Raw genomic sequence first — 13,883 nt, forward strand, 5'->3', positions numbered from 1 at the left:
ATACTGCGAATCTAGAAGAAGAAATAGCGACAGAAATGTCTGCAAAGAAACAAGATGTTGAAATAGATCAATACTCGAAAGCAACAAAAGTGAATTACACAAAGGCTGAATTGTTAGAAAGAGTTAGGAAAAGAATTAGAGGAAGTAAATAATAGACAGTTAACAAGAGGAGAAGAGAATAAAGGTAGAGGACATGTTGAAAGGTTTCAGACAGAAACAAAGATTGGTATAAGTACCAAAGGACCTTCACAGTCATCAAGTCATAAAGCATATAAACAAAGAACAGATGAAAGTGTTCTTAGAAATGTTAACGATATAGATAGATGCATGTTAGAGAAACAGAACAGTCGGACAAGACAAAATGCTAAAGTAAAAACAGAACCTGATAGATTAGAGGAGTTACAGAGACAAAAAGATGAAATAGATAGACAGTTAAGGGAAGAAACATTAGAAAGAGATAGAAAGTTATTAAAGGACAAGACGGAAAGGGAAGAGAAAATACGACAAGTATTAAAGAACTATAAAGAAAAGAAAGAAAGAGAAAAGACAGAACAGGAGAAGAAAAGAGAGAAACAGAGACAAGAAGAAAGAGAAATTATGGCTCGTATTGAAAGACTCAAAATAAGAGAGAAAGATATAGATAGAAAAAAAATGCAAAAAGAAGAATTACAGAAAAAGAGTTGTGAAAAATTAGAAGATCAGCGAATGAAGGAGAGATTGATAGAACTGAACAAAGAAGAAGAGGAGATACAAAAGAGAATACATGAAAAAGAAGAGAAAGAGAAAACCTCCAGTGTTGAGAAAGAAAACAAGATTCCAAGTGAAACAGATGTGTTCGCAAAGCTTGAGAAGACTATCCTCGGAAAACCATACTTACCATCATTTGAAGGCAATCAGTTCGAGGAATGGAAGTTAGAAGTATCTTGTTTATTGAAATCAGGATTATACCCAGATTACCTGATAGCCCATTTAGTTCGGAATTCTCTCAAAGGAAAGACTAGAAGAGTTTTACTTACCTTACAGCCTGGTGCTTCTGCAAGAGAAATTCTAAGAAAAATAGAATCCGTATATGGAAATGTAAAAAATGGAGATTCTCTTATTCATGATTTCTATTCAGCAAAACAGTCATCAAATGAATCTTGTACAGATTGGGGAATCAGAATTGAAACACTTTTCTATCAAGCCGTTGATAAAGGAGAAGTTGATGAATCTAGAAAAGATGGCAAACTAAAAGAGAGATTTTGGAGAGGATTATTTTCAGAAAGACTGAAGAATGCGACAAGAGTGACTTATGAGTCTAGCGATTCTTTCGAGAAGTTAAGGAAAAAGGCAAGATTGGAGGAAGTTGAAATAGATACAGGAAAAGAAAATAGGAAAGAAGCAAGTCCAGGTGAAATAACAGAAGATAAAACAACACAGCCGAAAATACACCAACCGATAAGGACTTCAGAAACAGACTCGAAATTAGACATGATACTTGAGAAAATGAAAGCATTGGAAGAGGAGGTAAAGGAGTTGAAAAGACGCCAGAATTCAGAGGAGAAAAGATACAATATTGGTTTCTCGCAGTCAAGAGGTAGAGCCAGATTTAGAGGAAATGCTGGTTATAGTGCACGGTACAGAGGTAGAGGATATCGAAGTCCATCGCATCAAAATAGAAATAGAAACAAACTTCAATCAGAAAATGAAAGAACCCCGAAAGAGAAGTCTGAACAGAAATCTGAAAAGTCTGATAAGAAAGACAAAGAGACCGACAAGAAGAACAAACCTTTAAACGGGTAAATGTCTCTGTCGCAGGGCAGACCAGAGACTCCCATGAACAAAGCCCTAGGAATGAATTGTATGAAAGAATAGTAGGATCTTGTAATGAAAACGAAATTGAAGTTGAAGGAAATAGAACAGTTGGACTTATAGATACCGGCTCAATGGTAACTACAATAGCAGTAGATTTTTACAAGTCCTTAGACCCTGTACCTCAACTACGTCCATTACAAGACTTTGATTTAGAAATAACCAGTGCTGGCGGAGAGAAACTTCCATATAGAGGATATGTTGAGATAGATGTTAAAATACCATGCCTAACAGACACTGCATTTTCTGTTCCCGCTTTAGTAGTGGCTATGACTGATTACAACAGAAAAGTTCCATTAGTAATTGGCACAAATGTTATTAGACAAGCAAGATTAGAGCTAAAAGATGAAAGTGATATACCAGAAGCATGGAGCAATGCATTTACTTCAATTTGTACAACTAGAGCAGGTATTGCGAAAACTACAAAATCAGTCACTTTACAACCATATGAATCGACTGTAGTGTCAGGTTTTGTGAGAAATATGAGATCATGTGATACAGTTGTTACAGAACCATCAGACAATGGATATTCTAGTAAAGTCAATGTATGTCCCAGAGTCGTCAAGCTGAACGAACAAGGAAAAACATCAAGGGTTCCTGTTAAAATATTTAATATGTCAGCTAAAGTTATAACCATTCCAGAGAAAGCTAAGATCTGTGAACTACACGAAGTTGATGTTCTCAGGTCAGCTCCCATCAGTCCTCCGTCAAAGGCTCAAGTCCAGCAGCAAGCAGCATCTGAAAAAAGAAAATAAGAAACATGTTAAACAAGTAGATGGAATAAAGTTAGAGGAATCAAAATTATCAGAAGATCAGATTAAAGAAGTCAGTACATTTTTAAGTAAATGGGATCATATTTTCTCGAAAAGCGTCACTGATTTAGGCTCCTGCAATCTGTCAAAACATGACATCAAACTTGAAACGGACAAACCATTTAAAGAACCCCATCGTCGCATTCCACCGTCATTGTTTCAAGAAGTCCGAGAACATTTGAAAGAAATGCTCGAAGCTGGAGCCATCCGAAATAGTGAAAGTCCATATTCATCAAATATAGTTGTAGTCCGCAAGAAAGACGGCACAATTCGCTTCTGCCTAGATTACCGGAAGCTCAATAGTTTGACAATAAAAGATGCTTATGGCATTCCTCGCGTTGAAGACACACTCCATCTATTGTCTGGCGCAAAATATTTCACAAAATTGGATCTTAGAAGCGGATACTGGCAGATAGAAATAAGTGAAAAGGACAAACATAAAACTGCATTTAAAGTATGTACACTTGGCTTTTACGAATTCAACCGGATGCCTTTTGGACTCTGCAACGCACCACAGACTTTCCAACGTGTGATGGAACGTTGCATGGGTGAAATGAATCTTCGAGACTGCCTAATATATCTGGATGACGTCATAATATTTTCAAAAACTTTCGAAGAACATCTCAGACGCCTTGATGCTGTTTTCACACGTCTAGAAGAACACAACCTGAAGTTAAAGGCATCAAAATGTGAATTCTTTCAATCAAAAGTCACATATTTAGGTCATGTTGTGTCTGAAAACGGAATTGAGACTGATCCAGAAAAGATAACTGCAGTCAAGTCGTGGCCAATACCATCATCAGTCAAAGAGGTTAGAGCATTCCTTGGTTTCACTGGCTATTATCGACGCTTCATCAAGAACTATGCTAGCAAAGCAAGACCTCTTAACGATCTTCTAGTCGGATCTTCTACCACCAAAAAGAGCAAGAAGCAGACAAAGAGCCATAAAGTGAAGAAAACACCGTTTGTTTTGGGACCAGCACAACAACAAGCATTCGACAACCTTATTGACGCATTAACACATCCACCTATACTAGCATATGCTGACTACAGTAAGCCGTTTAAGCTTCATACGGACGCTTCTGGAACTGGTCTTGGAGCAGTCCTTTACCAAGAGCAAGATGGATACGATCGCGTTATAGCATATGCTAGTAGAAGCCTAAAACCATCGGAACGTAACTATCCGGCACATAAACTGGAATATTTAGCACTTAAATGGGCAGTTGTGGACAAATTCCATGATTATTTATATGGCTCTACATTCGACGTGTTAACCGACAATAACCCGTTGGTGTATGTCTTCTCCAGTGCTAAACTTGATGCCACCGGACATAGATGGATGGCAGAATTAGCAAACTATAAATGCCAAATTCGTTACAGAAGCGGAAAACTAAATGCTGATGCCGATGGCCTATCACGGAAATACATGTACAATGAAGGAGATGAACAGGTTCTTGTATTTCCTGACATACTCAAAGCAGTTTCATCAGCTATCGAAACATCTTCTGACGAATCCTCAGTCGTTTACAGTTTAGTGGTCGCAGATCCATCTTCATCAAATAGAATTGAAGTATCCCAATGTGAAGATATTCCTCCTGCATTTTTGGGAAGAAATGCTTTGACACAACAAGATTGGATCAAAGCTCAATCAAAAGAGGATGATTTGTTATCGGCCATTAAATTCTGTCAAAGCGTCAAGTCTCAAAGTGCAGACAAAATAAAGCTGAGAAGATATTATCCCATGCGTCACAAACTTCTCGTGAAAGATGGTATTTTGTTCCACAAAGGGATTGTAAATGGTTGTGAATACGATCAACTTGTTGTACCTGAACTAATACGCCATATCATCTTCCAGGCTTACCATGACGATCTAGGCCATCAAGGTCGTGACCGCACTTCATCCTTGATAAAACAGCGATTCTTTTGGCCAGGCATGGATAAATACATAAGGAACAGTATACAGCATTGTGGGCGATGTATAAGGAGAAAGACTTTACCTACCAAAGCCGCAGAAATGGTTCCAATCACATCTTCAAGTCCTATGGAACTAGTGTGCATAGATTACCTCTCCCTAGAAAAATCAAAAGGTGGCTATGAGAATATTTTGGTGATAACAGATCACTTTACTAAATACGCTCAGGCAATTCCAACAAGAAACCAAAAGGCAACGACAACAGCCAAAGCACTCTATGAAAATTTCTTCATTCACTATGGATTTCCAGCCCGCCTCCATAGTGACAGAGGTCAAAACTTCGAGTCAAAGATCATTTCTAAATTATGTAAACTAACAGGAATAAAGAAAAGCAGAACGACTCCATACCAACCGATGAGTATCGGAACTACCGAAAGATACAATAAAACACTACTAAACATGTTAGGAACATTGCCTGAGCATAAGAAACAGAACTGGAAGGATCAAGTCTCCACAATGACGCATGCCTACAATGCTGCAGTTCACAATACCACAAACTGTTCACCATACTATTTGATGTTCGGCAGGCATCCTCGTCTAGCCATCGATGCCTTCCTTGGTCTTCCTATGGACGAAGGATCGAGAAGTCATGACGATTATATAGATAAACTACGATCTCGTCTCAAGTTTGCTTATCAAAAAGCCGAACAAGAAACAAAGAAAAATAGCCGCCGTTACAAACAACATTACGACAAAAATGTTCGTCACAACAGAATTATTCCTGGTGACAGAGTGTTAGTTAAGAAAGTTGGGTTTCAAGAGAAACATAAGCTTTCAGACATATGGGAAGAAAATACTTACCTGGTTAAGTCCCAACCAAATCCTGACGTCCCTGTTTTTGAAGTGGAAGCAGAAGGTATACCTAGAGCAAAGGTGAAGCTTCTTCATAGAAACATGTTGCTCCCCTTCATGTCTTTACCAGTTCCGTTTGAACCTTCAGAATACTTACCTGATTCCTCAGTGCTTGAGCCATCATCAGATGAGGATCCGGAACATTTAGAAGGATCGACGTTCCATGATGTTGATCTTTCTCACGACTCGGATCATGGAGAAGAAACCATGGATCTTCAACCGTTCAGCGGGACCTTGACAGCAGTCGTGATGAAAGTTCTATTCGTAGGCCGAAACGTACTCGTCGAAAACCGGAACGATATTCAGGAGACGACTGGAGGAAACCAAACAGGTAGAACGGCAAGGCTTGTAACATTTAATTGTAGAGACAGTTGTAAATGTACAATAATCTATTGTGTTTTTAAGAAAAAGACATTTTGTTCAGTGTTTTACCGATCTGATATTATTCAATCTACCTACAACAATATTATGTATGTTTATCGTTTGGACGCGACATTGAATTAGCTGTGCTTGAACTTGACTGTTATGAATGTTATTGGAAATAACATGCTAATATACCAGTATACGAGTAACTTTATATAAGATACTTCTGTCGCAGTAATGGAAATAGTTTTTAGTTCATGCTACATACGCAGTCAAATACATTAGTTCATTTGCATATACTCATTCATTCATTCATTCACTCCATTCCATGTCATTCCATTCCATTCCATTCCATTCCATTCTATTCATTACATTCCATTCCATTCTATTTCATTCCATTCCATACCATTTGTACAATTTCATCAATTCATACTTAATCAAGTATAAATTCTGTTATTATAAATAAATGTTTAATCTTCATATCATTGTTTGGATGTTACTGTAAACAGTAAAATTTTGTCCTAATGTTTATGTTTAGGACTTATATGATATGCAGATCAGATTTCATTTAACATGAAATTGTATTATAATTAATTATGTTCTTTTGCAGGACGTGCCGTATTGAATTTTGAAATACAATGTCGAGGACGACATTTTCACAAAGGAGGGAATAATGTCATAGGTCATAAAATAAGAACTATCAAAGGTCTATAGTATCAATACAATTTATATATGATATTCCAATATTTTATGATGCATTCTCCTCTACGACCTATAAATCCCAATACAATAATCTACTGACGGATGCCGTACCATACTAATCCTATAACGTCACATAACCCTTCCCGTGAACCCCTTTGTTATTGTTGTCCGCCATTATCTAATAGATAGATTGATAGGCATTGTATAGCAATAAATATATTATATATATATTTCCAGGTACGTTCATATAATATGTAATACACACTATATATGTAATGTCTTAGTTAAGTCATATATTGTTTTATACTGCATTGTATTATGTTTTTAATGAGAAATCGTATGTAATGTTTTACGTAAACCCTTTTGTTATTGTTGTCCGCCATTATCTAATAGATAGATTGATAGGCATTGTATAGCAATAAATATATTATATATATATTTCCAGACTTCCTCATACAGAACCCATTGCACATAAAAGTCCCCCGTGACAGATAGTACCTATTTTTTCAAAGGTATGAAGTTAAAAAGCTTTGAAATGAAAGTGAATGTCTATATATTTCTCAAAAAAAGATAGATTGACAATATTTTAACCAGAAGCGTAGAGTTGTGAGCATTTAATATTTTCATATAAAAAAATTGTAATCAAGGAAATGTAACTCTTCTTGAAAATGAAGAGCAGAAACATCAAAAGGGCATAATATATTGAATATTTTCTATTTGGGTGCATTTGAATTAACATCCAGCTGTGATATTGATAACTAACTAATCATCTATGATACTGTTCGCTAAAAATATGAATCATCTGGAACAGTCTGATAACAGCAAAAACATGCTGTAGCAGACTGCAAATATTTAAGCTCTGACCGGGAATCGAACCCAGGACCTCTCACACCTAATGCAGACACTCTGCCACTTCCCTATGACAGCAGTAGCTATAGCTATGCAGTTTAAGTGTACCCATATTCTATTCCCGACTACATTATTTGAACTGGAAATAACATGTTCGGTATACTCCGGATTACCGGCGTATCCGCATTGTTACCTAACGGCAATTTTTGTGTAAAGAAAAAATATAATCTAATTTTGTCAACATTTTAATCGGTCAAAATTGCCCAAATACACGTTATGGTAACAAATGTCACGCTGTGTAAAACTCGTGTAATCGTATAAAACAGGTAAACATAAAGAACAATATATGCATGCACTCGATGCCAGAATATCACAATAGACACCATAAGTGTCTGGCAAATAGTTAAGAAGGCAAATATCGAAGCAACTAAGACAGAGCTTTCTACAACAAAATTATAGACAAACCAATCACAGCAACTGGGAAAATTCTAAGGTTAAAGGCACTGACCTCCAGATTTGGCTAAAAAATAATCTTTCTTTCAAATGGAGGTTTGGTCATATTATTAATATTAGAATATGAGTTTTTGTTTCTAAAATATTTTAAAACTTCCAAATAAAAAAAAAATATGACCTGGTCGGGAATCGAAACCCAGACAGTCGCGCGGTAATAGACAATTTCCCGTCGTCGTTACCAATAGCGCTACAGCGGAAGTAGTGAATTATGACTTCAAAATATAGATATTCATAATGAAGACAGTTTACCTAGATTAAAAGCGTAACAAACGATGTAGCTAATTCTGATGTGTTTCCGTAACAAATAGTGTGTCAGTAATAAAGTTTTAATGCCTTCTTAAGAAATATAGCATTTATTTCCAGCTATCTGATAATTTTTTTTTTATTTCGAACTATCTGGAGGCCAGTCCCTTTAAACAGATTAATCTTGTGGCTTTTCATGTTGAATGTGTTTCCTTATTTATTTTCACACAAGATCTTACAAGAGATAGCTGACCGACTTACTATGGGACTGTAAACAGTACTGGATATGAAAAATATGTTATATAATGAATTAGTCAGACCGGGTTAAAATACAGTCATTTATGAATCTTGATCATTAAAATGTAGAAGGAAATAGGAGTACGTGATTGTTATTTGCACCAGTCCATACAGGAAGTCCAGTGTTGACAGATTGAAAAACCAGAAATTTATGTTTCAGCTGTCACAGTTTTGTAGAAAACAGACAAATTAAAATAAACCTCAATTACTAGTTATTGGCTGTGACAAAATAAAGACCTGCACTGTATTTGCGGGCTATCATTGTTTTCTTCAGAATATATCACACGGCTTTGTGCAGGCTCAACATTCCAACTTAAACCTTTTATATAATGCAAACATTTGTAATTAACTTATGTTATAAACAAAGTACAGACGACCTATTATTACTATTATGGGGTATTATATTACAAATATAGATCGACAGTCGATCAGTCATTTTTGGTCCTGACTTTTGTTATCAAAGCGGAAGCGAAATATTATATTGTACGCATAGTTTCTATGCTTTCAAATGGAACGCCACTTAAGGACTGATTAAGGTAAGTTATCAATATATGAATCTTGTTTTTTATTTGTTAATGGTAACCATAGTTTACTGCTGTATTTACATTTAAACCAAGTTACACCAAGTCAAAATCTATTGAATCATTAAACAATAATAGATTTTGAAACATACATATAATATTATGTGAGTGTCTTTTCATATTGAATCAATTAAATGTGTGAATAATTATAGGTTATTAGCTTTGTATCGGGAAATATGCACGAGTTCTTCAGTGGAAATACTGCGCGACTTTAGGAGCGCAATATTCTTCCGCTGAAAAACGAGTGCATATTTCCCGATGCAAAGATAATAACCTTTTTATTACATACGCATCTACACGTATAAATATCATGTAAATATCTTAAATATGTTCAATAGCCTGAATAGGATTGACAATACTAAACTAAATAGAAAACAAATAGTGCAACAACACACACTGAATTATGTCACGCACCCGATATGAAATTCAGGTGTCAGTGTATGGTAAAATATTGACGTTTCCGGTACCAGTGTAACTAAACGGGGAATAAAAACGAGTATGTAATAAAATAATGAAATCAGAGGCTCTGTCGAACAGAATATTTTTATTCAACAATTAGATAAATTCTATGTGGAAAAACACAAATATAACATTCTTTTTATCACACGCTATTTTTTTCTTGCTGAAATATCATAATGATTTCATCTTTCTTTGCCTGTTTTAGGCATAAACGAGTCGACCAACGTCTCGAATTCTTAAAACAACGTCGTCAGGCTTTATTTCAAAGGTTACACCAAAGTATGTAATGGCTGTTTTCACTCCCACGACGACAGACATGTGATAATTTTGGTACATTAATCTCTTGGACTATGTTAGTCTGGCTCCTAGACTATGGAATACATTCTTTTTTTTTATTTCAATTTAAAATGTTTAGAATAAGCAGTCTATATCCTAAGTCCGACGTTAACATCTGTCCTCTGAGAAGATCTGTGAAATAGGCTGACATTTGTCACTGTTACATAAAATAAAAGGACAATTACAAAAAACTGACATTTTGTGACAACTTCTTTATAATCACTCCAGTGGCTAGTCTAGGATACTGCGGTATAGTATGATATAACATCAAGTACATTTATTCATAGGGAGCCTTTCGCCTGCGTTCAAACATATGGACACCTTGGAAATATTTCTCTTTTATTTTATTCTATATTCATATCACGAAATGATGAGGATTAAAAAGACTAATAATTAAATGAAAGGGCGCGGTCTCATATACTGCAATATACAAATGAAAAACTCGGTTGTAATGAATCAAACATAAAAAGGTTGATATAAAATTATAATTGTGCATTTTAAGATAAGAGTAAACTGCCATATCTCACCCATTTATACACTTACCCACTCAGGTAGAAGTACATTTAACAGCTTTTTAACTGAATTTGTACTTTTTTTTTACTTTAAAGCTGCTCACTCGCAGTTTGAGTGAAATTTTCAACAAGTTCAGGCCTAAGACCACAGTTATTTTTACTATATGTTCTATATAGGCACTGGACACTATAGCAATTTTGCATGCATTCCAACCCCTATAAAAATACCTGAACTCAACAGAACTATCCAAGAAAAAATTCCAGCCACAGTAAACATTGGGTTGCCCGGGCTCTTTTTTCCACCATTTTGAACCAAAATCACATGCGTATGAAGAATATCCTCTAGATGGCCGCAAACAGGCAAAACAGGCCTATCAAAAGTCATGTTATGCATATTCTGACATTTTCATTCTGTCAAATTGTACATGTACCTACTTTTTCATATCTCCTCTATTAAATCATGCCATTTTATTGCAGGTCTTTCACTCAAAAATTCACCAATATTCACCATCAAACAGAGGAACTATTTTCCGCGTAACCACTTCCGTATTGGGGCCAACCAAGGGCAATAACTGTGGTCTTTTTGCCTATTTAGACCTATTTTCTCTCCAAACTAAAAAAATTTTACCAGTTTTAATCTCAGATTTATAGCAAATTAAATCTGAAATTTACACCTTTTTTGAACTATGCACTAAAATTTGACAGCTTCCAATGTTACACATGGTATCGGTCAAATCTGAGCAAAAAAAAAGTTCGCGTACTTTTCCAGATGAAAAAAACGAAAAATTCTATAACTTTTTTGTTTGATGAATTTTCACCCAAAATAAAAAAACACATGTTTCCTTAAAATACATCTATCCAAATTAAGAGCCACTTCAAGTCTGATTACAATATCACTGTTCCAATTTTAAGAAAACTATTCATATTACAAAAAGCACGTCAAAACGCAGAGTCCTACCACACAAAAAGTAAAATGTGAACTAAGAAAAACCCCTTTAGCGTCAAATTTGCCCTTTTAAAGCAGCCCATATGTGGCAAATATAAAAGAATAGCTTTTGTACATATATGTGTCATAAACTTTTCAGTGATCCATTCATTTAGGGCTACCCTAGTAAAATGAGCCAAACAGCTCTGAAAAATCCAATATGTGAGTTTAAACTAAAAAGCTTATGAGTCTTTCGGGAATGAATTTTTCACTCAAATCTTACAGTTTACGGGCATTCAGTGCACTCTGTAAATGAAAACATGCACACCATGACCATTTACACTGCACAAAATCTTACACGTGTATCACAGCTGAGCTTCGGCAAAACAGCCCCTATCTCTAAAAGATGATTTTAATGTACATCACTCCCTGCTGAATGTTTCCAAACTGGCTTAATTTCAGCAAAAACCTTAATAAATATCAACCTGAGAAAATAAAACTGGTGCTCCTAATTTTTCCTGTGACTAATATCAAGGGAAGTGAACCCTTCGGGGTGACCGAACCAGGATCTTCGTGTGACTGGAAGGCCTTCGGCCGAACAACATCTGAAATATGAGTCGACTAGTCATAATTTCTTAAAATGAATACTTAAACAGTTTACATGATTGTATGTATTGCAAACTAAAATTTCAAAACAATTCTGACTGCAAAGAAAGTGTGAAATGCTAAAAAGTGCCCCCAAAGCAACTTTTCTATGAATATTATATCACAGTCTCCTTTCCCCATACTGAAACTGTCATAATGTAATTAAAACCTCAAACCCAAAGTCTTAGTAAGAAAAATGTTCATAACAAACGTCTGAATAACAAAACTATCAATCACAAAGCATTCTGTCCATTTCCTTATTTACTGACTGCTAGATCTGAAGCAATGTTACTATTTTCAGGTGAAATTAGCTACAGTCAGAACTGAGTATTCACACGGGGATACAGCTTACGCATCAACAATTATGAACAAATTCCTGTCCAATTTCATGGTAACTGATTATAAATGTTATCTCACACCACACATGACTAGAAGTAGTCATTATGGCCCAAAACTGGCTGAAATAATGTTATTACACTACAATTCATTTTCTTTTTTTTTTTTTTCGCTTGCCGATGCAATTTAATGAAGTCTATTAAATTTTACAAAATCACAGAAAGTACCTGATCTTGATTAAAAGCATCTAAAATGAAATTTTTTTACCCATTCAAAACACCGAACAACTCTCTTCGGTCAAAATCTGAGAAGCTGTAGACATATATGTACAAAGGGGGTCAATCCCCGTCTATGCGACAAACTTCACATTGTCCGAGCGCTCTCATTTCAGGTTTTTAGGTACTAAAAGTGTAAGAAATCCAACAGAATAAGTAAATATCAATTCGGGAACCTCAGAAAAGATGTTTTGATGCCAATTAAGCATTAAGGGAAAACCCAATATGCAAGTCTAGTGTGTGAAAATCGCCTGTTTTCCTTCAAAATCAATTAAAATATGCCAATTTCAGGCCTAATCTGTCCAATTTTCAAGCCCTTAACTGGATTTTTCTTGCACAGATTATGATTACACATATTTAAACTGTTCAGACTGTGTGTCTGTGTAAATTCAAGTAACCAAAAGAGAAATTTTATGTAAACAAGAATAGCAAAAAATACATATCTGACTTTATGTCAATTTCCTCAGTCGCAGCTAAAATTTCTAAAAAATCAAAAAATATCACATCGCGGCATTTGTAATACCCCATTTGTTTCCGCATACCGGTTTCAAACAAAGAACTTATAAAAATGCTTTCATGCATGAAAACCTGCAAAATTAGAAAAAATCCAGAAATATGTAAACTGAAAGTAGGGTTTTTACAATTTCAAGTGCATAACTTTTTTTCCAAACTGAAGCAATTTCAGCAAATGTAATGATTAATCTAAATATTTACCAGATTTCTATGCCTACCAGCCATTCACTGTCAAAATTTCAACCATGTAGATTTAAAAATAACAAAAATATTGACAATTACTTTCTACACCACATTCAGGCCTAAGACCACAGTTATTTTTACTATATTGTTCTATATGGCACGGACCTATAGCAATTTTGCTGCATTCCAACCCCTATAAAAAACCTAACTCAACAAACTATCCAAGAGAAAAAAATTCCAGCCACAGAAAAATTGGTTGACCGGCTCTTTTTTCCACCATTTTGAACCAAATCCATGCGTATGAAGAATACCTCTAGATGCCGCAAACAGGGAAAACAGGCCTTATCAAAAGTCATGTTATGCATATTCTGACATTTTCATTCTTTCAAATTGTACATGTACCTCTATTTTCATTTTCTCCTCTATTAAATCATGGCATTTATTGGGAGGTCTTTTCACTCAAAAATTCACCAATATTCACCATCAAACAGAGGAAATATTTTCCGCGTAACCACTTCGTATTGTGGTCAACCAAGGGCAAATAACTGTGGTCTTGTGCCTATTTCCATTTTTCTTTCAAATAAAAAATTTACAGGGAAACTGATTTAAGAAATTTTTAAAAATTGAAAACCGGTTGTTTTTTTAAATGCTTCCAATTTTTTAA

The 13,883-nt window shown here is 35.2% G+C and overlaps 1 protein-coding gene across 1 annotated transcript; it reads left to right on the top strand.

The window, feature by feature from the left end:
• Positions 1-327: 327 nt before the first annotated feature.
• Positions 328-1,782, top strand: LOC128557272 (trichohyalin-like). The gene has a single exon (XM_053544485.1). It carries the CDS (start codon positions 328-330, stop codon positions 1,780-1,782), a length of 1,455 nt encoding a protein of 484 aa, XP_053400460.1.
• Positions 1,783-13,883: the final 12,101 nt, after the last annotated feature.

This window comes from Mercenaria mercenaria, chromosome 5, assembly GCF_021730395.1.
Source record: "Mercenaria mercenaria strain notata chromosome 5, MADL_Memer_1, whole genome shotgun sequence".
NCBI lineage: Eukaryota > Metazoa > Mollusca > Bivalvia > Venerida > Veneridae > Mercenaria > Mercenaria mercenaria.